Below are 26,761 nucleotides of genomic sequence, written 5' to 3' on the forward strand. Positions count from 1 at the left end.
TAAGGAAATATTAATTTTAAAAGGTAAATTTTAGCAAGAATATATATTACATATAATCTATAGGTCTTTTACTTGATAAACATACTGTGTTTAAATCTCCATAACCTTATAAAATCAGTTACTAGCAATTCTTTATCAAGTAATATTCTTTATAAATCTCTAACAGAACAGAAAAAAACTTCTCCTAATTGAGGACTGTAATAATTTGGTAAATCCAGTAAAAGTTCACTTAGTATTTTGAACAGTAAATGACATAAGCAAATTTTTGTCTCAAAGGTAAAATACGCTTGTATTTGATTTTCTCCTATTGCTATACATCTGCTACATTCTTTAGCGATATTAAATTTTAAGAGAACTTCATGGAAGATGAAAAAAATACTATATGAAAACTGGGCCAGCTCGAAAGGACAAGAAAATGAAAAGGTATGACATTTTCAAGAAATCCTAAAACCATGAAAACAGTGATAACAACAGCTAACATTTTTCAAGTGGTTCCTCTGAATTAGATACTGTATTAAATGCACAATATGCTCTAATTCATTTAATCTTCATGATACCCTAGGCAGTAACTACTATTATCTCCTTTTTATATATAAGGCAAGGGATACTTGGAGAGTTTAAGTTAATTGCCCAACATAATACAGTCAGTGGAGTTTCTCTGACTTCAGATCCCATAATCTTAACACTACAGTACTTTTTACATATGTATACATACATATACACATACGCGTGTGCTATGTTTAAATGTTCATAACATTATAAAATCAGTTATTAACACATGTGTATTACACACATACACATACGTGTGTGTGTGTGTGTGTGTGTGTGTATGTTTAAACCTAAGAACGATCAACTCTTCCTAGTTGTAAAAATAAACCTTAGGCCTGCAATGTGGGTATGCCTAGCAAAGCGATCTTCAGTTCTTCCAGTTCATAGAATACACTGAGGAAAATGCCAGAGTAGTTTATCTGATTTGTATCTGGAGAACAAGAGGACTTACAACCAGAGCTTCCACAATAGTTGCGAGGAGTCATAAAAATATCAAGAAAGATGTGGGTACGTATGTGGGCATGTGTGAAGTAGGGAGTCTCAAATATCTGATAGGATCCCTACTATGATCAGGTGTTATTAGCAACAAAGGGCCTGTGAACACATGGGGGCCAGGAGGGAAGCCTTCTCTTCCTACTTAGAGCATGTCACTGAATCCTCTGCCCCCTACAGTATTGTTTGTGAGCAGTTAAATTTTTATATTTTTTATCTCCATTAAAGGAACTTACATGTTTGCCTTTGTCTGCTGTTATCCTTCTGGGACTCACCATCACAGTGAGTGACAACTATAATGACAACTATAACCTAGAAATTAAAATTTAGGTTCTTTCTGGAATAATGTCTAATTATGATTATTTGCAAATGTGCTATATAGCAGAATGGGCAAGATTAATCCCATATATACATATATTTTAAAATATTTTATTTATTTATTTGACAGAGAGAGAGAGAGCCAGTGAGAGAGGGAACACAAGCAGGGGGAGTGGGAGAGGGAGAAGCAGCCTTCCCACGGAGCAGGGAGCCCGATGTGGGGCTCGATCCCAGGACCCTAGGATCATGACCTGAGCCGAAGGCAGACGCCCAATGACTGAGCCACCCAGGTGCCCCTAATCCCATATATATTTAACATTTGGAGTCAACATGAACTTTTTTCCCCCAGAACTATACATTAACTTTACTAATTAACTGGGTAAAGTGCTCCCTCTAGATATTTGTTGTGAAGGCAACTGCAAAGTGATAAGAAATTTTCGATTTAAAAAATTTGAATCTCCAATGTTAACAACACATTTTCCAAGTTAAATTGGTACATTTTATATTAATTGTGTTTGTGGTTAAATATTAGGGGGTCTCAGTCCTTGAGGTTTTTTTCTGTAAGAGTATATTCTGCAGCACTAAAAGATTATCAGAAAAGGCAAAGTAGAATTCACTCATTTCGTCAGATGATCTCAGTTAAGTTTCTTTATATTTCAGAGAGTACTGAGATGGAATACAATTGACTAATAAAATTTAACCTGATATTCCTTTCCTTTTATTGAAGCCAGTAGTTGCTTTTAGTAAAGGAGCTCATTTTAAGTATCGGAGAAGAAGGGAAAAAAATGATTATTTAAGTAAGAATTATTTCATTATTTCATAGAATCATAAAAGTTTAGAAATTATGGCTTCCCACTTATTTGCATACCTATCCATTTTACAGAGGAGAAAACTGAGCTCCAGAGATATAAAATGACTTATTTATTATTTCTCACTGGTCACTGGAGTAATTTCATTGGTTGAAATTTCAGTTCTCACAAAAGTATGAACATTAACACAACTTATATTATGTGTTTTATAAATCTTTAAAGTCACTTCAACTACCTCACTACTTGATTCTCATTACAACTCAATGGAATAGACAGGTCTTAGGAGATTTCTTTTATTTCTTCTTCTTCTTTAACCCTCACTTAATCAATTAGCAGGCCATCCCACAGGCCATCTGAACACTATTTCTAAACTGACATTTTATAACTACTTATAAAATCTATCATCTATAGGCACATATTCATTGGGAAATGACATAAAAAGACTGGCAGGGAGGGTGGAAATAGTTAAATAGGTATATTATAAAGCCAAATAATTGCTATAAATATTTTTATTTTGCCAGCTTGCAAATGTAAAAGAATTATTCTAGGAAAAGAAACACTCTATTGTAAACAATTATAATCTCCATAATCTAACATTGTGATAATGAAGACAGAAATGAGGGAAAGGGAGAGAGAGAGGAGAGATAAGAGATTTTTGTTGGTGGTGGCAGTATAACAGAACTAAATTTCTAACCTTAAATTGGTATGTGGGGAAGGAGGAGGATAGAAAAATAAAATGAGGACTATTACTATGTTAAGACTCTGCCAGATACTAAATGTACAATAAAATCTCAAAAATTACACTAAAATGGCATTGGCAAGTGTGGACAGAGCTTTCAAAGGAATAGAACAATACCCGGGAAAAAAGGGCAAGAACATACGAATTCAGTCTATGTTAAAGGTGGCACTTCAAATCAGTGTGAAAGAACAAATTGTTCTCAAAATGGAGTTAGGACAACTGATTATTTGGAAAAAAATGTAAACATGAACTATCCACATAATAAACATAAAAACAAATTTCTAGTAGATAGAACACTTAAATATCATTGAAAAAAAGGATAGTTTCTTGAATAAAGAGGGTCAGGATAATCACCAAAATGAACAAAATGACACTGGATTCATACCTCACTCCAAACAAAAAAATCAATTTCAAATACTACAGACAGAGGGAAGAGTCAACGCAAAGACTGAAAGGCAGGGGTATGCCTGACATGTTCCAAGAATAGTGGGAGACCAGCGAGGATAGAATGAATAAGAAGAAAAGAGGGGCAGGAAATGATATCGGAGAGGTAAAAAGAGGGCAGTTCTCCTATGGCCATTGTCTAAGTAAAGTCAAATCTCAAAGTAAAGTCATTTAGTTCATTTACCCATTCAACAGGTTTTGAATATTATGTATATTCAAGGCAACCTGTTAGGTGCCACAGGATAGAAAAAGATGATTAACTCAGAATCTTTAACCAAATGAAGTTAACGGTATTTCCACAAAGGGATTAACTTATATTAAACTTTTTTAGTAAAAACTAAAGCCAGGGTCACGAGAGGGGGAGTGTAAAGAAGGAAGGCACGTGTATAGGCAAGAGCAGAATTACTCTGAAATCAGAATGGAACCTCCTCAGAAACTCCTACTTAAACTACCTTATATAAGATACTCCAATAGTTAAGAGTAACGCAAAAGAACAGGAGCTACAAAGAATCCCATGAAGATTAATTTATTCATCATTTTAATCCATTCTGAAGAAAGTTGCTTGGTTAGATCTCTTGCCAAAAACAACTACTTAAACCCACATAAAAAGGAACTTACAAACATCAATAATATCATTAGCAATTAAGAAAATGCACACCTAAATAGAAATAATGGTTTTTAAAGAAAATTACTATCATAACTTCATATTATATTTCCTAAAGAATAAAGTACAAGTTAAAGTGTTTTATGATGTATAAGACTTCATTAAAAGCTTAGGTGCATTATTATTATTATTTTTTTTTTAAGATTTTATTTATTTATTTGAGAGAGAGAGACTGAGAGAGAGAGCACATGAGAGGAGGGAGGGTCGGGAGGGTCAGAGGGAGAAGCAGACTCCCTGCCGAGCAGGGAGCCCGATGCGGGACTCAATCCAGGGACTCCAGGATTATGATCTGAGCCGAAGGCAGTCACTTAACCAACTGAGCCACCCAGGCGCCCCTAGGTGCATTATTATTGACTTACATTATTTCTCCTAACCAGTGAATGAGTATATCACAGACATAAAGTGAATGTATCATTGATTATTTGGTAGAGGAGGTAAAAGCAGAAGAAGGAAAGAATTGGTTAAGGGACATTAGATAGTTCTAAAAATTTTGGAATGCTACTTATATGTTTAATTAGCTTCATTTGGGCTACAAGTAAGGGCAAAATCATTTTAAACATCAAGAATAAATACCACTACATTACTGGAAATAGAAATATTACAGTTTCCAGAATGTGTCAAAAACACCTACCAAATTAATTTCTTTAAAGTGGCAAAATTTTTAAGTAGTTTTTAATACTCAATGACACAAAATTCACATTATATAACATAATGTAAAAGACTTCATATAAGCAATCTGCATAAAAATTGAGGTTCTCATTGCAATAAATTATATTTAATAAAGAAAATGTATAAAGTAGTTCTTAAATTTTAATATTCAATGTGGTCTATTATTGAATCTCTAAGTATCTGACTTTTTTTATTAATGCTATGTTAATAATTATGAAAGATACGTTTTCCCTTTTTCATATGCCTAGAATGCAACATATGAACTGCTTCAAAATCCTTACCACAAACTGCCTAATTATCAGAGTTGCTTAAGAATATTTCGGCCTTCCCACAAGACTGTGCCTGAGCTCCTGGAGAACAAAGATTCTGGCTTTTCCATCTGTGTATCTCACAAACAGCTATAGCAAGCACAACATTTTGTAAATAGTGCTCAACTGCACTGAAATGCGAAGAGGTCCAATCAAAGCTGTGCTACTCAAAAGGACACATCTTCAGTTTTGAGATACATTTGGTATCTTGTTTTGTAATCCTGGCTAATCCTGTCTTGAGCAGAAATTACATGTTTATTCTTCCCCTGTTTTTTTCTTTAGTATCTAGTACTTGGGAGATAGTATAAAATCAGTGAAGGTAGACTAACAGAATGCAACCTAAAACCGGTACTCTACTTTTATCATAGGAATAGTTACTTTAGGTTATCTCGAAAGTGCCGCAATAAATTTTAAAAGTAAAAGGCAGTAGGAAAACGATTAGGACACTGAGGGGCTAACATCACCATTTAATACAATCATTTAGTCATTACTTCCTAGATTTACTGTCTAAGTTTACCATCTAGAGATCTACCTCTTCCTAGTAATATGACATCTACTAAAGGAGGAAATTCAAACCTGCTCTCCATGGGGTTTGGCAAACAAAAGGACACAAATGTTTACAATGATGTGTAAGTAAATAAATAAACATTTACTGAGGGGTCAATAATTGCCAAATAGTAGGCAGGTAGTCTTTGTACAATTTAGGGGGCCAAATATGGGGTAAAATGTAAGAAAAAGAACAAACCCTCCACATCATCTCTATTTGGGCTACCCTAAAAGGCCACAGTCTATAACCTGCACAACTCTAGGGGGTGCCAGATAAGAATTATGTTCCCATAGAGTTGTGCAATGAGGCAGCCTGTCTTGTACCATATTTCATCCATCTACAATACTATCAATTTTAAAAGGTAGCACTGTTTTATGTACCATTAAGAGAAAAGAGTCACCAAATAATCCATAATATGCCATTAATTTTTAAGATGCATCCCAAATTCAGAGATGTTAAAATGTGATAAAAGTTTTTAAAATCAATGAAAAAAGATGATAATCTGAGCAATCTTCAATTGACTGAGCTATATATGCACAAATAATAGCCTTTCTTAGATGACATTATTATATATGAAGTCTGCACAAGAATTCTGAGGAAATTTTTTCACTCTCCTGTGTGAAATTGAAACAAAGAACATTAAGAGTGAATGAAGTATAGTTAACATCGTAAGTCATATATAATGCACTAAGATTTTCAAATTTATGTTCTTCCCTTAGATCTTTAAATCAATTATGTTAGGAATACTGTTTTCAACTAACTTTTGGTTTAAATCTCAATTACTTAATGACCACCTATCCCCCTCCCTTAATAATCTACACACACACACACACAGACCCTGTTCTTCTCCCCCAACCCCATCAGCTACTGAGACAAAGGCCAGAGAAGCCACTTGCAAATCAAAATGGAGGTAAAAAAAAAAAATGTTCTAATATAAACATTTCAATAACCAGGATGGTAAATAGAAAACCTAGATCCCAGTAACAGCTTTGTTACTAATAATAGTGTAATTCTGAGCAAATTTCTCAGTTTCCTCATCTACATCTAGAAATCAACTAATTGGCCTTGGTATGTCTCTGAAAAATGCCTACCACCTTTCAGATACTACCTTTTGGCAACATATTCTGGTGGAAACCTTCTCCTATAGGTAATGTTCTTCCTAAATGTACTGTTCATCTAAAACAGTAACCAAATGTGGGCTGAATGAATATATATACTTCTTTTAATATGGAAAAAATACGCCTCACTGCCAAAAATTTAGAACAGCAGCACTGCAAAAATGAATTCCTCTTCTCAATGACTAAAAAAGATTTTAGTTTTGATAGATTTACTTAATTTAGCAGTATAAAATTCTAGTTCTAATTTTTATCTGATGGTTCAGCTTTTTTTTTTTAAAAAAACTATCCATTCTATAGCTCTGGAAATTATTGGTATTATTATTGCTCCAGTAGAAATATGAAACTTTGGCCCACAGTGTCTAAAAGATTTTTATTTTTTTTTATTTTTATTTTTTTAAAGATTTTATTTATTTATTTGAGAGAGAGAGTGAGAGAGAGAAAGAGCACAAGATGGGGGAGCGGGAGAGGGAGAAGCAGACTCCCCGCTGAGCAGGGAGCCCGATGCGGGACTCGATCCCGGGACTCCAGGATCATGACCTGAGCTGAAGGCAGTCACTTAACCAACTGAGCCACCCAGGCACCCCATCTAAAAGATTTTTAAATAAAAAGTAGTGACTATTAAAAAAAAGTCAAATTATTTAAGAATTATTAAATATAATAGTATCCTGAAATAGAGGCCTGTGATCTTTCTCTTTATCACCTCCTGGGGCAGAGATCTTCTGAAATCTCAGGGAGAAATTTCAAACACCAACTTGGGCATTGAGTGAGCTATATTAAAGTTTCTGGGAAAACAAATTCAAGTATAACCCTCATTTTTAGGGCAAACAGAAATTAGGGAAAGTCTTGGTAGATGACCACTTAGATTCATATTCAAAATTTTATCTTTGTTTTTATGGGGTCCCTAAATGAGCCACTAACTGCAACTAATCTGTTACTTTCAAGGAGGAAAAAAAAATCAATGTTTTCTTCTAGTATTAAAATATGAAAATAATGCTAAGAATGAAATTAATATTATATGAGTATAAGATGAAACTGATACATAGAGTATGTTAAGCAGCAATTTCACGCTCCGAGCAAGTAAATCTAAACATACAATTTCATAACATTTACAAATGCACATATATAATTCAAACTGAAATGAGATGAGTCTATAATGTAACTATTCAAGTCATTCAGTAAACATGTTATATTGCCCCGCTATGTTACACATGAGAGATGCACACAGAAGTGCTTCCATCCACTGATAAAGCTATAATGTGCATATGTGAACACTGGGCTGGCTAAAACACCAAAGAGGAATGGGGTGAAATAACAAGCTGATTGCTGAGAAGAGGCACACTTACCTAAAGACAAACTGAAATCAGGGTAGGGATAAAAAAAAAAAAAGTTCACCTGCGTTAAACAAAGCACTTTTGAGCCAACTATATAAGGTGATTTAGGTTTTTTCTCATCCCCACCTGCAATAACTCCAAACTCCTTTGCCATCAAGCAACTCACACATCCCAGATGGACAGACAGTTTGGGACACAGGAAAAAAGAAAGTATAAGGGTGTCTTACTGCAGAGAAGAGAATGTGGGCCCCAGATTCTATACTCAATGTATCTACTCATTGCAACTCTCTGACAACAGTCTTTGAATAAACTATTGCATTGTGGGGAATACTATTTTTATTGCATCACAGCAATCGCCTTCCAATTCAAGAGAGATCCACTGGTTCATTCACTTATGTGTATATATTTTATATAAACACAGAGAAATCTTAGAGAGCCACTTTTAAAAAATGTTCACTATTGACAATGTAATTTATTCGGAAAACATAGGCTTTGCAATCTGATAGATGTGGACTCCAACCTTAGTTTAGTTGCTTTTACTAGGAATACAACTACGAGTAAGTTTATTTATATCTGAGTCTCATTTTACATTATCTGTAAAGTCAAGGTAATACCTGAGACAGTTGTGAGGATTACACAAAGAAACAAACAACTATTTCTAACTAGACAAATGTATGCACAAGGGCCCCAACCAGAAGAGTGGGGCACAGTTGGAGACAGAGGGTATTAAATTGCCCCCTTTTCCCAAAAAAGGGAGTGGAAGTTGTGAAAGTACAAGAACCACCATTCACATTTAAAGCCCAATAGAAGCATGGTCAATCCAACTGTATTTTAGACAGTTACTGTCAAATGTTACTTTAGACAAGAAACAAGAGGAACCCAATTTGGAGAACTAGGAAGAACATGGCTTCAGAAATGGAGAAAGTCACAGACAGATGCAACTTGGACTGTAAATTAAGGATATTACAATAATTTTAACTAGCATTTGTTGAGTGAATACTATGTGTAAAACCCTGTACACATGTGCCAGAAACCAGCACTCAGCTCTTAACCCCTAGAGAATCCAGTCCACCGCGAAGTTAAGGTAAACACAAAACAGAGAGAGCACCAATACAGAACTAGTAGACTATGGTAGTATATTAGACCTCAGCTGGATGGCAGGACTAAATACTTGAGCCCTCCTGGGAAGCAAGAGGCCATCCATTTTAGAGGAAAGAGGGACGAAATGAAAATTGTAGTTGCTAAAACCCAAAATGGGCACATGTTTCTCCAAGGCCTTCTATTGTTGGGGATGAGCAGTAGTAAAAGAAAAATTCTGGAGCACCTGGGTGACTCAGTAGTTGAGCTTGAGCGTTTGACTCTTGATTTGGGCTCAAGTCATGACCTCAGGGTCGTAAGATCGACCCCTTCGTTGGGCTCTGTGCTGGGTGTGGAGTCTGCTTAAAATACTTTCTCTCCCTCTCTCTCTGCCCCTTCCCCCTTCCCTCTCTTAAAAAAAAAAGAAGAGAAAAGAAGAAAGAAAACAAATTCTAAACCCTCAAATTCCAAAGGCCTGGTATGGACTGACATCTTAGTTTCTATGAAGAAGGAGGGAAGATGGAGAACAGGTGAAGTAGTCTACACATAGTGCTCCCTGGGTCCAGATGAGAAGAGTTAAAATGGATAGGCCCACATGCCTTAATAAACCAGTCATACCCTGTTCTAGCTTCTCTATTTCAGCTTACATAGCTGCTCACTCATACTGTTCCAGTTTCATTTTGCCTAACATATCAGTTGAAAAATGGTTCTTATTTTAATCTTACAAACTGCTTCCTTTGGTTGCCTGTATGTTCAACTCCAAAAAAAGAGGGGTAGACCAGTGGTTCTAGAAATGTGGTCTGCAAACCTCTGGAGGTTTCTGAGAGCTTTCAGGGTGTCCACATAATAATACTAAGACATTATGTGTCTTTTTCACTGTGTTGGCATTTGCAGTTAAGAAGGCAATGGAGAACAAAACTGTCTGTGACTTAGCACAGATCACAGCAGTGGCACCAAATTGTAGTAGTAGTCACTGTGTTCTTCACTGCGACACACTCAAAGAGAAACACACACACACACACACCAGTTCACCTAAAAAATGCTGATGAAGCAGTAAAAATTACTTTTATTAAGTCTCAACCCCTGATCCTATGTGTGTTTAATATTCTGAGTGATGAACTCACATAACTGGGTGATGGGAATTAAAGAGGGCACATGATATGATGAGGACTGGGGGTTATATTCAACTAATGAATCATCAAACATTATATCAAAAACTGATCATGTACTATACCTTGGCTAATTGAATTTAAAGTAAAAAAAAAAAACGGCACCTGCAAACCAAATCATGTTATGGTGCTTGTGTAGAGGAAGAGTAGTTGTGTAACTGAGTTGTGAGCTAAAGTAGCTGCTTTTTAAATAGAACACCATTTTTACTTGTAAGACTGATAAGCAAATGATGATTATTCACATTTGGGTGTTTGGGAGCCATAAACAAAATAAGTCTGACAGTTCAAGAAAAACAACCGATGGTGTTTGTGGCTAATGATAAAAATTGAGCTTTCTTGCTAAAATTAAAATTTGGAGAAACTTGTATCCTCTCTGATGAGTTTAATACTCTTTCAATTCTTAAAATCTTTGCAGATTAGATTGGTAGTAATATTAATAGATAGGATTTTTTGATACATAATAGAATATGTCAACATGTGGAAGATCTGCATAACTCAATGCAACATTATTTTCCAAATGACCAATACATGATGTTATAAAATCATTCATGAGTAAAAGATCCATCCAAAGTACAACAACGACCAATGGATTTTTATGAAAACAATACAAAAAAATACTTAGTGATATGTTTTAGATTCATACAGCAAGTAATCTTTAAGAAACTATTTCTTGGGATACCTGGGTGGCTCAGTCGGTTAAGCGTCTGCCTTCGGCTCAGTCGTGGTCCCAAGAGTCCCGCATCGGGCTCCTTGCTTAGTGGGGAGCCTGCTTTTCCCTCTGCCTGCTCTGCCTGCTGCTCCCCCTGCTTGTGCTCTCTGACAAATAAATAAATAAAATCTTAAAAAAAAAAAAAAAAAGAAAGAAACTACTTTTTGTTGAGTGTTGGTGAAGCATCATAGAATATATACAATTATCTGAAAAAGCTATTAAAATTCTGCTTCCTTTTATAACTGCATATCTGTATGAGGCCAAATTTTCTTCATAAATGTTGATGAAAAACATATCAGAAGAGAGTGAATGAAGAAACAGAGGTGGAATTCAGCTGTCTATTAAGCCAGATATTAAAGAGACATTTTTTTTAAATGCCACACTTCTCACCATGTGTTTTTGCTTATTTTGAGAAATATAGTTATTTCTCATAAAAAATATGTTATTTGTGTCATCATATAATGGACTTACTGGTATATTATTTTTTATTTTTAAAAAGATTTTATTTGTTTAATTACTATGTTCAGTTAGTCAACATATAGTACATTTATTTATTTGAGAGAGCGAGCTCAAGAGAGCTAGTGAGCATGAGCGGGAGGGGGGAGGGCAGAGGGAGAGGGAGAAGCAGACTCCCTGCTGAGCAGGGAGCCTAACAAGGGGTTGATCCAGGACTCCAAGGATCACAATCTGAGCAGGAGGCAGACGCTTAACCGACTGAGTCACCCAGGCACCCCGGACTTATTGCTATCTTAAAATACATATTTATATTTATGTTTTAAGATTTTATTTATTTATTCAAATGAGCGAGCGAGAGAGAACAAGTGGGGGGGGAGGGGCAGAGAGAGAGGGAGAAGCAGATTCCCCACAGAGCAGGGAGCCCCAAGCGGGGCTCGATCCCAGACAGACACTTAACTGACTAAGCCACCCAGGCACCCCTAAAATAAATATTTAAAATTTTTCTCAGATTTAATTCTTTTTGTGGTATCAATTGGTATAACCCACATAAACAAAAACACTTAAGTGACTTTAATAATGTTTAAGCATGTAAAAGGGTCCTGAACCAAAGGTTTGAGAATCAGTGATTATAAACCAACCGGAAAGACCTCATTTGGCCATAATTCTCCCCATACTTCCCAAAAAAAGAGGGTAAAGAGAGAAGAGAAAGAAAATGGGATATACTGAATAGTAGGTATCCCACTGGTTGTTTTCATACACATTAATTTACCTTATTTATCCCTCACAACAGCCTAATAGCTACAACTATCCTTAATTTACAGATGAAGAAACTGAAAGTCAGAGAGAGGTGACTTGTCCAAAGTCACAGCTTGCGAAAGAATTAAGATCATTGTAGCATAATTCTGTTTGATTCTGAAGTTCTTTTTCTTTCCACTACATTATACTTACAGCAGAATTCCTCACCAAATTTGGCCAATAGCCAACCAAAACAAATAAATGCAGAGCTCTGGTCTTTATTGTAATTTCTGTTCTAAATCTAAAGATCTAATTATTTTACTGATTTCAAATTCTTTTTTGGCTTGTTTTTACTGAATTCAAAGAATGCTGGTATACATAATACTGAAGTGGATTTAAAGAACAATGTACTAATTTTCTGAGTGTTAGCATGTATCAGTCATACATAGTATCACAGTTCTTTCAACCTTATGCTAGTCAATTTCAAAGAGCAGATTTATATAATGAAAGGTTTGTCTCTTCTGCTTTATAGGTTCATGTAAGCGAGCATTTATTCAAATATTCATTCATCAAATATCTATTAAAAATCTACTGTTTACTAGGCTTTGGCAGCATGAAACATGAAAATATAAAGATTGATTTCTGATTATTTAAAATAGAAGCATGGCACTTTAAATGCTTTAAAATTAAACAATTTTGTGGCTACTCTCTCTGTAATCAGGTTTGATTAGTTTCCCTTTTAAATGAAAATCTTAATATGAAGAAACTAAGGTATCCTTAGTGAACATTTAATGATTATATTTTAATATTGATTTATTGAGTTGCTAGAAAACGCAAGTGCTACTAATAACGATCTTTTTATTAGGGGCTAACTTTTGTCAGGTGGGATCCATTTCCCTTCTGACTCCAGGTGGAGCCATTCAGCTAAAGTGATGTTCCCAATTTCTGTCACCATCCCTCACTCTTTCCCTCCCACAGGGGGAGTGATTTGCTTGCTTAGTACATTTGGGGGAAGAAACAGAATGCTCCACTCAGCCCTTCTGGGCATCTTTCAAAGCTACTTGCAAAAAGGATGCATTCCAACCTGCTTTCTACCTTGTGAAAGGCGAAGTGGGTGCTTGGAGGATAGATGAAAATGTGTTTCAGAGGGAAATATATTAGGTAATCTAAATTTAGTCACAGATCTAAGCCACATTTTCCATTTGAACTATATCAGTTAATAAAGCTGGTGTTTGTTGATATCCTGTTGTCTGATTCCTTTGTCACTGGGTCCCATACTCAGGAAGGTAAGATAGACATATTATTTTTGGTACAAGGTAATGAAAGGTATAAAAGCTGGGGACCTCGAGAATTGGACACTTTCTTAGCTGATTATGAACTTGAGAGAAGACAGAAGTTATTTATTAGCTCTGAAGCCCCAACACGGTGTATCAGAAACCACGTTCACTTTACATATATTATTATCATTCCATTTTTTCAGACCAAAAAACTGAGACATTGGGAAGTTAACTTGTTTGAGGTCACAGTATATTAAGTGGAAAGAGCTGGGATTCAAATTCAGGTCATTCAAATTCTGCACTTTTAATCTCATTTCCATACTACATCTCTTCAATGGGTATGATTCTGAATGTTATTCAGACACTAAAAACAGAAAATAAAAATAATTATTATCAAATCTGCCTTCAATGATTACCAGTTTCAAGTTCATTTGGGAAAATGTAAATGTTTTGGAATGTAGAAAATGTTTAAAATATAAATTCTTATATTGATTATTAAATTACTATCTAAGCCTATTCTTTTTTCTTTCCAGTTATATATTAAAAGATTTAGGGCTAAGGGGAAAAAAGGGAAGAAAGAAAAGATGCGGTGTGATGGGGGTACTCAGTTTCAGAGGAAAGCAAAATCCAGTATGAACAGCAGCAGCCCCTGGTGGTCTAAGGGGAAAAAATAGTGTATCTATAATTATGTGTGTAGAAATATGTTTTTAAAAAGAATATATGTACATATTTAGCCATTTGACTCAGTTCTCAACCCAACACGTTAAAAATCAGATGCTTTAAAAAATGATCTGTTGGCAAGATGCTTGTTAAAATTTTATCAGTTGAAATATTAAAATTCATTATGAATTAATTAACACATTATATAAAAATAAAATGTTTTTGTTTCATCGTTTTACAAAGTACTATAACCAGTGGTGATTAACACTGGGAATTTTGTGTGTCTTGCTATGTGTTGCTCAGAAAGAAACTAAATTTATAGGATTACCACTAAATTGATGACATTTTCTGTCTTCACTCTTGAATTCAGTTGGCAGATGTTTTTGAGAACAAAAAATTCCATCTTATTACAAAACATATTAAGCAGGTTTTCCTGCCAGGCATGTCTGACATGATGTTTATTGCCTAGACCAAATCAATCCCCTTAATAAGCCATAATATATGCCAGAAAGTACATTATTTCATACTTAAGGAAAGTTGCCACATGAAACAGTAAGTACTTTGATCTCTCAAGCTCTGCTTCTAATGCATCGAAACGTGCGACATAATCCAATAGTTAGTCATATCTATTTATACTCATTTAGTATGTAAAATAAAACTACGCTTTGCTAATCTTAAAGTTTTAGGCCTGGATTCTACTTTATTTCTGCCTGTCTATAATGGATATTTACAAAATTTGAAAGATTTTGGCTTTTTAACAGATTCCAGAAAAAAAGAAAATTCAAATACTTAAATATACAAGGAAAATAAAATAGTTCCAGAGATTAGACATTCATTGACTGTAATATAAATAAATTAAAATTTGGTTGCTAAAACACTAGATAGAAATGACTCCAGTGGCCCTAGCACAGAAGAGAACAGGTTCAGAGAAGAAGATGGGATATTTATTAGCCTTCAGCAGTATTCTGAACATAATCCAAGTCAGAGCATCAAAAACATATTTTTTGAAAGAAAGCTTCAGTTTATCAGTTGGCTGTTTCTGAACAATTGCAAAAATTCACATAAATGCTGAAAAAATCCGTCAGAAAACTAGACACCAAATATCTCTCATGTTAAGGGATAAGATTTTTGATGGATGTCAACAAGCAATCAAGCCATAAATATTTGAGTATCTTCAGTGTGTAATGCCAGGCTTTGCCAAGATTCTTATTCTGTAAATGTCTCCTCCACATTTGGATTTTTCCTTCTGTGGCCATGTAATTTCCTTCCCCCTTCCCCTCGCAGCATTTTTTTTTTTCAACCTTCTGAGTCTAATCTCTCTTATTTACTTCCTATCACCACAGCCCACAATTAAGTCTCTTAGGGAAGAGATATTTAAGCAGTTCCAACTCAGTATTACATATATCAGCATCAAGTCACTTTTGCCTATATTCCACCTACATACTGTAAAGTGCTTTTAAATGATCTTCCTTAGTCTGAGTACTTGTCCTCTTATGCTCCAGTTTGATACCAGAATAACCCTCATTTCTATGCTGCAGGTCACATTATCTAGCTATCTTTAGACTAAGGCCTAGTCTTTTTGCTTTGGTCTCCTTGCAGGGGATTGGATTCTAGTGAGTGGGTTTATTATCAGTTCCTGACTCCTCATAGTATGCTCTGTACTATTGTAAAAATTGGCTCATTTCTGTTTATTCTTAAGGAATGACTGATAAAGTATGCTCAAAGACCTATAATATTATGGGGAGTGGAAAGGCATGAAAGATAAATATTAATAATATTATGAAACAAAAACACAAGAGATATCTCAGGACAGCAAATGATAAATTCCATATAAGTAAACCAATCACAGTTAACTTCCATGAGTCACTGTAAGGAGAGGTCACTGATTATGGTGATATGAAAAGGTGAGATTTCAGCTGGGCACTACAACATGGATAGAATTTGGATGAAGGAAAAGAACAGGAAGCAAAGTTACATAAAGCACAAAGTGTGTACAGCAAAGAACAAGTATAGCAGCCTGGCTCTACTCTTATGAGCAAGGCTGCAAAACGGAAACAGCAGTAGGTCATCATGAAACATTTCCATTTTGACCCATAAATATAGTACCCTGATGATAGAGCTAAAAAAGAAAACAGGATATCCCACTTTTATATATTCAGATGAAAAGGTATAGATCAAGGTATTAAATAAATCTTGAGAAACTGACTTCTTATTATCAATTTTTGTAATGTTTTCTCAGCCACTGGACTGGGTAGGGGACCAACATTGTAATTTTTTGTTTGTTTTGGATTGTTTGAATGAGTTTTCTCACAATCAAGTAGCATACTTTAATGATGCAGGACATATTTAAAAAAAAAAACAGTAGTAGTTTGGGATTTTAATCTTGGCTCTACCACCTTACTTACCAAATAAAAATTTATTATGAAGACTCTGTTCTGACCCCTGGGGATATAACAGTGAGCAAAGCAGACTAAGTCCCTGCTCTCATGGAGCTTACATTAAGAGCTACGTGACTTTGGGGAAATTACTAAGTTTGACTCATGGTCTTCTCATGTAAAACTGGATCAATATTAGTGATCCTATTAAAAGAGACTATGTATGTATACACATACATATAATGTAATCTATCTATGTGATTTATTATTTATGTTTTAAATATGTATTATATATGAATTGTTTATAGATATTTAACAGCATCTATTAAATAACTGATCAAAAATCTATTAATCATCAGATGTCATTTACTTTATATCATGCTTTTTATTATAATTGTTTTAATTTTCATATTTCATATATATATTTTGTTTCCAACTGGTTAGAACAATGTGATAAAGAGGAAAGGGAGAAAGAATCTACAATTAGAAGTCCTGGTTTCAACACTTAGTTCCACCATTTACTAGTTATTTGATCCTAGACAAAAATGAGCCATCTGTGCATCAGTTTCCTTAACTATAAAATAAGGATAAAACTATTTGATCCACTTACCTCATGGGATTGTTCCAAAGAATAGATGATCAATTTCAAAATGTAAATAGTTAAGAAGTATATAAATTAATGCTAATTTATCCCCATCACATACCATGCTCTGTGTCTGAAAATTACAAACACTTTTTGGAGACATGTATTGGAAAGGAGAGTACAAGAAGTCACTTCTCGAGTGGGTCAAAATTACCTAAGAATTAAGACACATTATACAACATGAATCATTCTTCTCTTTCTCAACCACCGGATCACACCTTACTATCTAGAAGTATGTTTGAAGAGTACCAACTTAACTCTGCTATTTTGCACAATTATAGAAGATTTTAAGAGAAAGGGTATTTATTAAGGAAAAGTGACATTCATAACTAAGACTATCAGGTATATAGTTGTATTATCTAAATGAGTCTGTTTTTGCTTTAAGTGCTTTCAATGGGAACTGAGACTGATGAGTGAAATGGGACAAGAAAGAAAGAAGCAAAAAGACATGATAAGGAAAAAAGCAGAAATGGCAGGAGTGTAAAAGAGATAAGAGAGTGAAAGAAAAAAGACAAAGGGAAAGAGAGATCTTAAAAATGAAGCAAAATAAAAAAAATTTTCTTCCTTGATATAAGAAGAAAAACAGAGGCAGAGATAAATAAAACAGATTTGAAAACAGAAAACAGAAAATGTACACATACAAGAGAACAAAGCAAAATATCCATGCAGTGGTGACAAGAGAAAGAGAAAATAGAAAAGAAGATATAAAACCTACAAAACAGATGTCAGAAATAGATGCATAATCTGTATATATCATAGGTTAATAAAAGAAACTTTAAGAAGAAATAAAAAAATATGTAAAATCACTTTTTGTTTACATTTTACATAAGCCAGTGAATTTTCTTAATGATTTGTATACTTAAAAACTTTTACAATTCGTTTTTGAAATCTGGATATCAGAATTAATTTTTTCTTAACTGTCCTAAGAATGGTGGTTGACAGACTGGATTATATAATTAAAAAGCTTAGGAAAACTGATATAGAAAGTGACATCATGATACTTAGGCAGCCATAGGAAGGAAAAATGGTAATATACCTACATTAGAACAAGCAAGCTACTTACTGATTCCAATCTAATCACTGTTTTTATTTTTCAAAAAATATATTAAATAGCGAGTTGCTTTTCAGAAATTTAAATACTACAATCTCACTAACTTTTGCTTTAGTCACTGTATGATGAGCTTTGGGTATTCTTGGTCTGGATACCCTTTTGGGTCTTGAGAATTTACATGCTGCTTTCATACTGTTTAGCTGCCCTAACTTACTCAACAAACTGACCTACAGTCTTGAATGTTTGGAGTGCAATTCCCAAAAGCATAGTGATTATGCAATGAACTAGAATGAAGAAAATAACTTAGAAAGTTATATATTCCCCTCAAAGATGGTATGAAATATTTTATTAGTAAGCTTTTAAAGGAAATGTAAAAATAGCTCAAACTGATTAATTTGAAACTTTACTATTATTCTACAATATAATTTATAAAGTGTTAATTTGTCTATGTTTAAATGTTCTGAATTGCTCACTTTTAAAAAACATATCAATTTACTGTTTTACTTACCCGGTAGCATTTTTGACGTTTTACTATTAAATTCTATTTCTAGGACCCATAAGCTTTGAAAATTGCATAAATCTACCTCATATATACAAGCACAGTATGTATATCAAGCAGAATGTGTCAAAGTTCAAATAAAATTGTTTGTGCCCCCTACGAATTAGAACTCCTTGGGCAGCACTGCTATAACGATCGCATGCTGCTAGCATTACAAAGTGCAAAGGTTCAGTGGGTAAGAAAAGAGCAAAGGAGAGAGTTCCCTCATTACACTAGCCCTAAACTATTCTAGTTTAAATATTTATTAAGATATTAATTACTCTTCCTCCCTCCATCTGCCTTCAGAAGTTAAGCTGAAACACCGTGGATGGATGGTTGCTCATAGAAAAAGAACGTATTAAAACCATTACCACCCAAGATGAAGACTGATGTTTTGTATGGTGCATTATTAATCGCTTTTGAAACTTAAGTAAAATATCGCACTGAAATAAGAATGACGTGTTTTGTAATTTAATAAAAAAACAAAACATTTCATCCAAGTAACAACCATGGGATATGAATGGTTGAAAATTAAAGAATTAAGTTTTTTTAAAAAAATAATATATGTGAAATAAAATACAAATAAAGTAAAAGAAATAATGAAGGAAAGTAATAATCTTATTACTTACTCTGATATACAGCTGCATCATCTCTTTTTCTCTTTGGGGGTTACGATACTTTTCATAGAAATCACGTCGCTTCTTTGTTTCTTTAGAGACTTTATCTTTTCTTTCCCGTTTTTCTGCTGGTTCATCTGAACTATCAGAAGATGACTGTACATGGATCTTTGGCTTTTCTACTTCAATATAGTTTTCATTGGGATTCAGTACTATTACTCCATATCCTTCCTGTTTTGAAAGCAAAGAAGGCAGCATAATTTAACCTTAGAAACCATCTCAATTCATAAAAAATCTGTAAAATTTCAAAGTAAGTCATTTAATATAGTTGCATATTCACTAAAGTATTTCTTTATAAAAGACTATAGTTCTACTTTTTCCAACAAAAAGTTATTTAAATTGTTTGCCTATTTGTAAATAAACAGATTATTTGTAAGAATAAAAAGACCAAATTGTAACATAAAGATTACGAAGGTTATATTTTTTAAAAAGGACTTCAGATCTCTCAAAACCCCCCAAATAATTGAAATAAATTATCAAATAACAAGTACACTTTCAAACCACATTAATATTTAAATACCTATTTTGAGAAAATAGCCTCCTTGAAGCTGAAGTTAAAATTTCACAACCTATTTTGTTGGATTCTCTTTCTTTTACAATTGCACTTTAATGAGCATTTTTTATTTATTTGAATTCAAGAACGTATAAGCAATTAAGGAATAAATGTGACCTAACATTCTACAGATTTACATATCTGTAATATCAGAAACATATAATGTCTACCTGTGCACCTTGTATTTTTCCACCTCTCTTCTTTCCGGAGGCCACACAATCATAAAACAAAATAATATCCTACTACAATGCATGCAAGCAATTATTTAATCCTAAAATTTCTTTCATTTTTAACCACCATAAAAATTTCTCTTTATTAGGGACCAGTATCAGAAAACAAGTCCCAAAGTCTAAAATACAGCTTACTGAGCTATTATACCTTCTCTAAAGTTTTAAAGATATATTTTCCTGTCTGACAATTCTAGCAAGGCAAACATTTCTATGGTTATAATTAGGAAAACTTTTGGTATTTATATTAAGTTATAACTGATGGAATAATCAAACCACGAGAAAGTAGAGAAGAATAAACAATTTCCACTGACAAGCATGTGCAACATAAATTTGTGAAGCTATTAATATCTTATATTTTCTATTCACTTCTGTACTGTGGGTGTCCCAATTTTGCCTTGTAAAATCCTGTAAGATCATATTTTAAAAATGTATTATATTACAATAAAAACATGTAAGAGCTATGGAAAATAAAACTTGAAAAATCTCACCCTTACTGAAAAAGAAAAGTATATACTTTTTCCAAAACTGTAAGTGTAGAACTACTTCAAGTTTAAAATTTGTTTTTTGCCAAACCAACCATAAGAAGATGATTTTTTAAAAAAGTGATGGCAGTAATAATAGAGTAATGTTAGCACTGACAATTATCTTATTTTTAAATATGCTACACTGCTGCACATAGTTGGTTTAATGGTCGATTTCACAATCTACATAAAAACTTCAATGGGATTTTTCAATTTTTTCCTCCAGTTGATATTATTGTCTAAAACCATAATATGGTTTGCAGATTGTGAAGTTCATTAAAGTTGTGATTTTAGTGATAGTACTGTTAATTAAGATATAGTTGTCTTGCACACATGAAAACTATATAATACATACCAAACTGATTAACAAAATACCACATATTCTTTAATACATGTTCAAATAAAACTTTTAAATAAATACCTATTTTATGAGAAGTTATAAAATATTTTACAAATTTAAACGTTCTACATCAAAGCACAAGATAAAGGGTTTTTCTTGTTTCTCTTTTTAAGTATCTTAGCTGGTAAGTCAAAGTTTTACCAACAAAAGATATTTTATTTGGTCCTGCTTTATTCTAATCTGTATAGCTATTCAAAAGTCTTGTAATTCATTGTGATCACTGTCAGGTAGACAGATTGTCACTTGGTGATTTTCTACAGTTGGACACACTTGACTAGTTATTAAAATCACATTTGAAGGAAGTTCCTACCCCTCTTCCTTGCGCCTCTTACAACTTTTCACGCCCTTCTCAAATTTCAGCTATAACTTCTCCTCCCACCAAAAGTAAGTTAAAGAACACTGTTGCACTCTGCTAAACAGGGTGAAATAGAGGCATTCATACACTGTCTCTGGTGTAAGGAACATAGTCAAAAAAGGTCACCATAGGCCAAAAAGAAAATTGCCTCCTTACTAGATTCTGTACCGTGAGTAAGTGGTCTCCTGTCATGTTTCTTCCCTGCCTTCCCTGAGTGAGTTGAACTTTAAACACACACACACACACACACACGCACACGCACGCACATGCACACAGTCTCTCATACTCACATATGAGTTAGAAGTAGCAAACCCAAAATAGAATCTTAGAATTTTTAGAGATGAAAGTAGTGATATGCTACATTTTAATGATAATATGAAAAACATCAAACTCAATGTAACAAAGTGGGACTTTAATAAATTGACAGAACGTGAGCACCACCTTTGCACCATGAATGAATTCCAAATAAAGGTAAACTCTTTAGATAAAATTTACAGTCACTAGAATTATAAAACTTTCCCCTTAATTTTTAACTTAATCACTAGATACAATATTTTCATAATACCACATTTATTTGAGCAGAAGTTTTTACTTCAATTTTTGGAAATCATTGATTAAAAAATTACTGCGCCTACTTGATTTTAAATGGACTGAAATTTGATGTGTCCGATCTAAATAAGTATAAAAAACAGACACACATAAATCATCAAAGAAGTAGTATTTGTCTAAGTTATTGATTATGTAACTGAAAATTACATGACTCATTTGTCCAATTTTATAAAGACACAATGTCAATTTTTCACCGAAGCATCAACTGATGAAAAATGATTCTATTTTTAAATCACTAGTATATAAATCAATTAAAGAATTTTTAGCATTTAGATTTCAACAATGAATGCTGCTCTTTAAACACCTGAATTATTTAGAAAATATTTTATCATTTAGATATTTCATACTGCCAATTTAATTAATGGAATAACAATCAAGAAATATTCAGGAACATTTTCTGCAGAAATGAGAGCTAATTTTAATAAATGTCTTTGTTACAAATTCAATTACCATTCTGTGAAAAACTTATATTTTTCAATTAAAATTTTCCTGATAAATTAATTAATGCGATATTCACAGAGACCATTAATAACCATTTTATAATGAGGAAGAGAAAACTGGAGAAACAAAATATAGTTAACTATCCCACTTACATGCTCTAACCACAGGTACTAGTAAAACTTTGTCTTCTCCTCCTTTCCTCTGTCACATATAAATTTGTCCAAAAATTTCTTTATACATTAAAGCTAAAAAGATTTTTGCCATGTCAACATTAATACATGGAAACCAGATTATCAAAGTAAATAGTCAAAGCAAAACAAGGCAGATAGCATATCAATAGCTAAATTTAGCCATTGTAAATGCAATATCAATTTATATCTTAAAAAATCAGAATAAATGTCATTTTAAAAATTCTCTCTATTCCCAATAACTCAATCTATACACAAAGAAATAAATAAAAAGAGATCCTAGTTTGACCTATCACAAATGTACCCATAAAGTTTTACAAAACTCTGTAAAACCAGGCATAAGATATAATATCATAAAAGAACCGTGCATTGCCACTCTAATGAGGCCTCCATAACTAATGCTTACAACCTTAAACGTTTTATATTGAAGTATTATTTTTATATTTAATTATTCATGCTAAATTTCTCATAAGATGAAAAGGCAGGTCATTTCAAACATACATGGAAACTTCTGTTATCTTTAACAAGACAAAATGATCAAACTGATTATCTAACATTCTACAACTAAATAAATAAAACTTCTGGCATCCTGATTAATGATTTACCCAAATCAATTCTAATATCCAACATTTGAAGAGACAAAGTATATATAAAGTTGTTAATTAACTATTAGGTTTGAGTGCACAGTCTAGTAGAAGATCAAGAAAGTGATCAAGAGGATAATCTTTTCCATTTATCTCATTCCATTTTCTATCCTTTGTAGCTATAACTGTAGTTTCATTTTCAGAAGTGTGTTTATAAGGCCTAAACAAACCATGGAATCTTAATCAGAAACCCTCAAAATTTTATTGCTAGACATACAGTTTATTCAGCACAAGGGCTTGCTGTGATTTACATAGAAGCACAGGCCTGCAGGCCTCCTTTACTTTTAAGTCTATAGATGCACTTACTAATAAATAATCATTCATTTATCATTCAATCAACAAATGATGGCTTAGGTCAGAGGTCTAAAACAGACAGGTGATGCCAAACACAAGAACCAAAGAGGAAACCTTGCTTAAGAAATTAAATCAGTATAGAAATGTACTTGTCAAGAAGATTCTACAGATAGATAAAATGTTTCCATGTCTGACCAAAGCCAGAATGTATTTTGATCCCAACAAAATCTTGCTGAAACTGAAGATTTATCCAAGTTAATTTGCCTATTAGTTACCACTTACAAGGAAAATAGAAAATAGGGAAAATTCTACATCTTTTCCAATCTCCTATGGTTGGCTAAATAAAAAAATCAGGTGAAAATACTCAGCTCTGCATATTAACCTGCCAATACTGTAAGTCACATGTGACCAAAGAGGTCAGGGGCCAGAGTAGAATCCTCTGACCTATGGAACTCTCTGTTTTGGTCTTCAGGCAAAGCTCTGTAAAGATCATTTTACACAGATTGATCAATCATATTTTCCAAGTTCAGCATTCTATCTGCTTGGTTTGAAAGAAGAAAGGTGCTCATCCTCAAGGGAAATGAAACCCAAAGCATTTTACCTACATATAAACTACATATACCCATGGTTAAAATGGACAAACCACTGTCCATTCATCTTTTCTGAAAGATGTATGTTGTATTTATTCTCATCTTTTTCCCAAAAAGGGTATGTCTATGTCACTGTTGCAACATTCTAGGTGCAACAGTGAGATGAGGTCATGACAACCAATCAGAAGTCACTAGTGAAGCGTTAAAGTAAACAGAGCTGTTGGAGCTGCAGCTCTGCTTGAAAAATGCCCCCTCCATTATTTCAGCAATTTTCTCAAGACGTGACCTGGGACTGAAACGCCTAAAATGTCACTTGACTCCATTTTGTGCTTCCTCCCAATGTGCACTTAAGTAACAGCACCCTGCTAATATTTTATAAAATGTTTGTCACAACCATGCTTTCTTTACCTTGTTGCTCCCTAAATTCTAATGTCGTGTTCCATGGTACAAAAATGCCATAATATAGACCAACATAGATTATTCCAGTAAGTTTCCAACTTCAAATAGCTCATCAAGTTAGTCAGTAAAAGAAAGCATGCCACAAAAAGTTTTCAGAGGACCACCTGTTGTCTATTATTTTTACATAGCACTTACTCATAAATCATAACACAGGGTAATTAATCAAGCTGTCAAAGAGAAGGTCAAAGGTTATATGGTAGAGTCAGAAGGTCATGCATGGGCTGATAGAGGTCAGGGTCACACTGCATTCCTCATTATCAAGTTGGGATGAGAGACGGCCCAAGCAAACAAAAGTGAAAGCAGATGGAGAAGTGAGTGGATAAAAAAAAAAAAAAGAAAGAAAATTTCACAAACAAAAAGAAAAGTGAAAGAAGACTGTCAGCTGCCTTCAAGTAGAGAATAGAAGAGAAAAGAAATACACTGAAATGTGCTCAAAGGAGCTCAAGAACATAAAGAAACTACAGTTTTATTAATTAAATAAGATGAATATAACTTTTCCTGGCCATTTTACTAGTGCATACTAAGCAACATTAGAAAATATATGTTTAGCATCTCTATACCTTCTCCAGCTAGTGTGCTCAAGATAAATTAAGGTAAAGGCAAAGAGTTCCAAAGATAAAGTATGATTACAAAAAAAAAAAACAACGACAACACAAAAAAAACACTGCAACTTATAATGAGGGTTTTTTTTCCTTTAATAATGTCTCTGAATTACAACATAGATGTGCAAATAGTTTTAGCCACAGGATAGACAATTTTTAAGTATGATACAAAGATATCCACAAATATAAACACATCATAAAAGTCCTTTTGAATAACAAAACAGTTATAAAATATTCTATTATTATGCTGGCCTGAATCAGATGCAGAATACTGTGCAAAATTAGCTGTCACCCTTTGCTCGAAATCTTTGTTAATCTCATTTTGAATGTTTGCAGCTTTATCAACACATGCATCAATGTCAGCTCCTTGGTTACTGAACCGCTATAGTTGGAAGAAGATATAATTAAAATGTTTTGGCACAGAAAAGGTGAAATTGTATCTTCCCTTGTTCCCTTAGGAGTCTGTAAAACATGAAGGATATATTGACAAACATATACCCTTGTCTCTGGTTCTGACATCCCAGGTCATCCAAGTACTATTTATTTTGAAACATTCACTTTGCACTTACCTATATTATCGCCTGTTCTGTTTCTAACTTTTCCTAGATTTTAGAACATTGTGATGCTTAAACACCACAATTTTTTTTTCTGATCACCAATATTTTATTTATTAAAGCATCCCATAAACTTACATTAGCATCATAAAAAACATTTACGATTCATTATCAAGGACATAAATATGATTTAATAATACAGCATTATGAAATCTTTTATATTCTTTGCTTTTCATTCTCATAAAAAACCCCCACAAACATACACCCACACGTTTACACGTTACAGTAAAAAGAAATAACAAGTTACAACTGTTGCCTGTCTATGACAGATCAAAATCCCTAAGTCGATATAGGGAATCTCACAAACACACATCCCCATTACATGGTCCCAAGCAGAGTTGGATGGACAAATTTATCTTATGAAATTTACTGTTCTTCATGAAAGTTATGCCCTTATGCTATAGAGGGCAAAATGAAAGTCCAATAGTCTCTTAGCTTTCCACTAAAATCCATTATAAAACTGTGTAAATATCGTAGTTCAAGGTCTTTTAAAACATTATCCCTTTGACCCAATCATATACCATGCAAACATATGCTTACGTTTTTAAATTACTCTTAAAATCTATGGTACATTAATCATTTTATCTTCAAATATGTCACCTTTCTCTTTCTTTTTTACTCCAATTAAAACAGCATGTTTAAAATATTTTTGTTGTTTTTTCAAGAACATATATGAGTACTTTGCTTGTGGTTCTAGAGTCCACTTGCAAGCATGACGACATAAAGAAGGATCCCAAGTATTCAATGAGTCAATAATTTGTTAAAAACTGATTTCATACAATGAATATTTAATAAGCATCTACTATTAACCAAGCACTGTGCTAGGTACAGTGCTATACCTATGAGTCACCTTTCATTTTAAGATATTTCCATTCAATAAAAAATTCCAAATCAGAATTAAGTACA

General features: G+C 33.5%; 1 protein-coding gene across 17 annotated transcripts in view; it reads right to left on the reverse strand.

The window, feature by feature from the left end:
• The window catches only part of ARB2A (ARB2 cotranscriptional regulator A), a 405,614-nt gene that overhangs the window by 217,486 nt on the left and 161,367 nt on the right, over window positions 1-26,761 (reverse strand). For all 17 annotated transcript variants that reach the window (XM_054512868.2, XM_054512892.2, XM_045898586.3 and 14 more), the window contains one exon: window positions 19,308-19,526. In XM_054512868.2, coding sequence (XP_054368843.2) covers window positions 19,308-19,526 — 219 coding nt within the window. The remainder of the gene's footprint in view (window positions 1-19,307; window positions 19,527-26,761) is intronic.

This window comes from Mirounga angustirostris, unplaced genomic scaffold (assembly GCF_029215605.1).
Source record: "Mirounga angustirostris isolate CCGP_5_RB_7025 unplaced genomic scaffold, mMirAng1.0.hap1 SCAF_7, whole genome shotgun sequence".
Lineage (NCBI taxonomy): Eukaryota > Metazoa > Chordata > Mammalia > Carnivora > Phocidae > Mirounga > Mirounga angustirostris.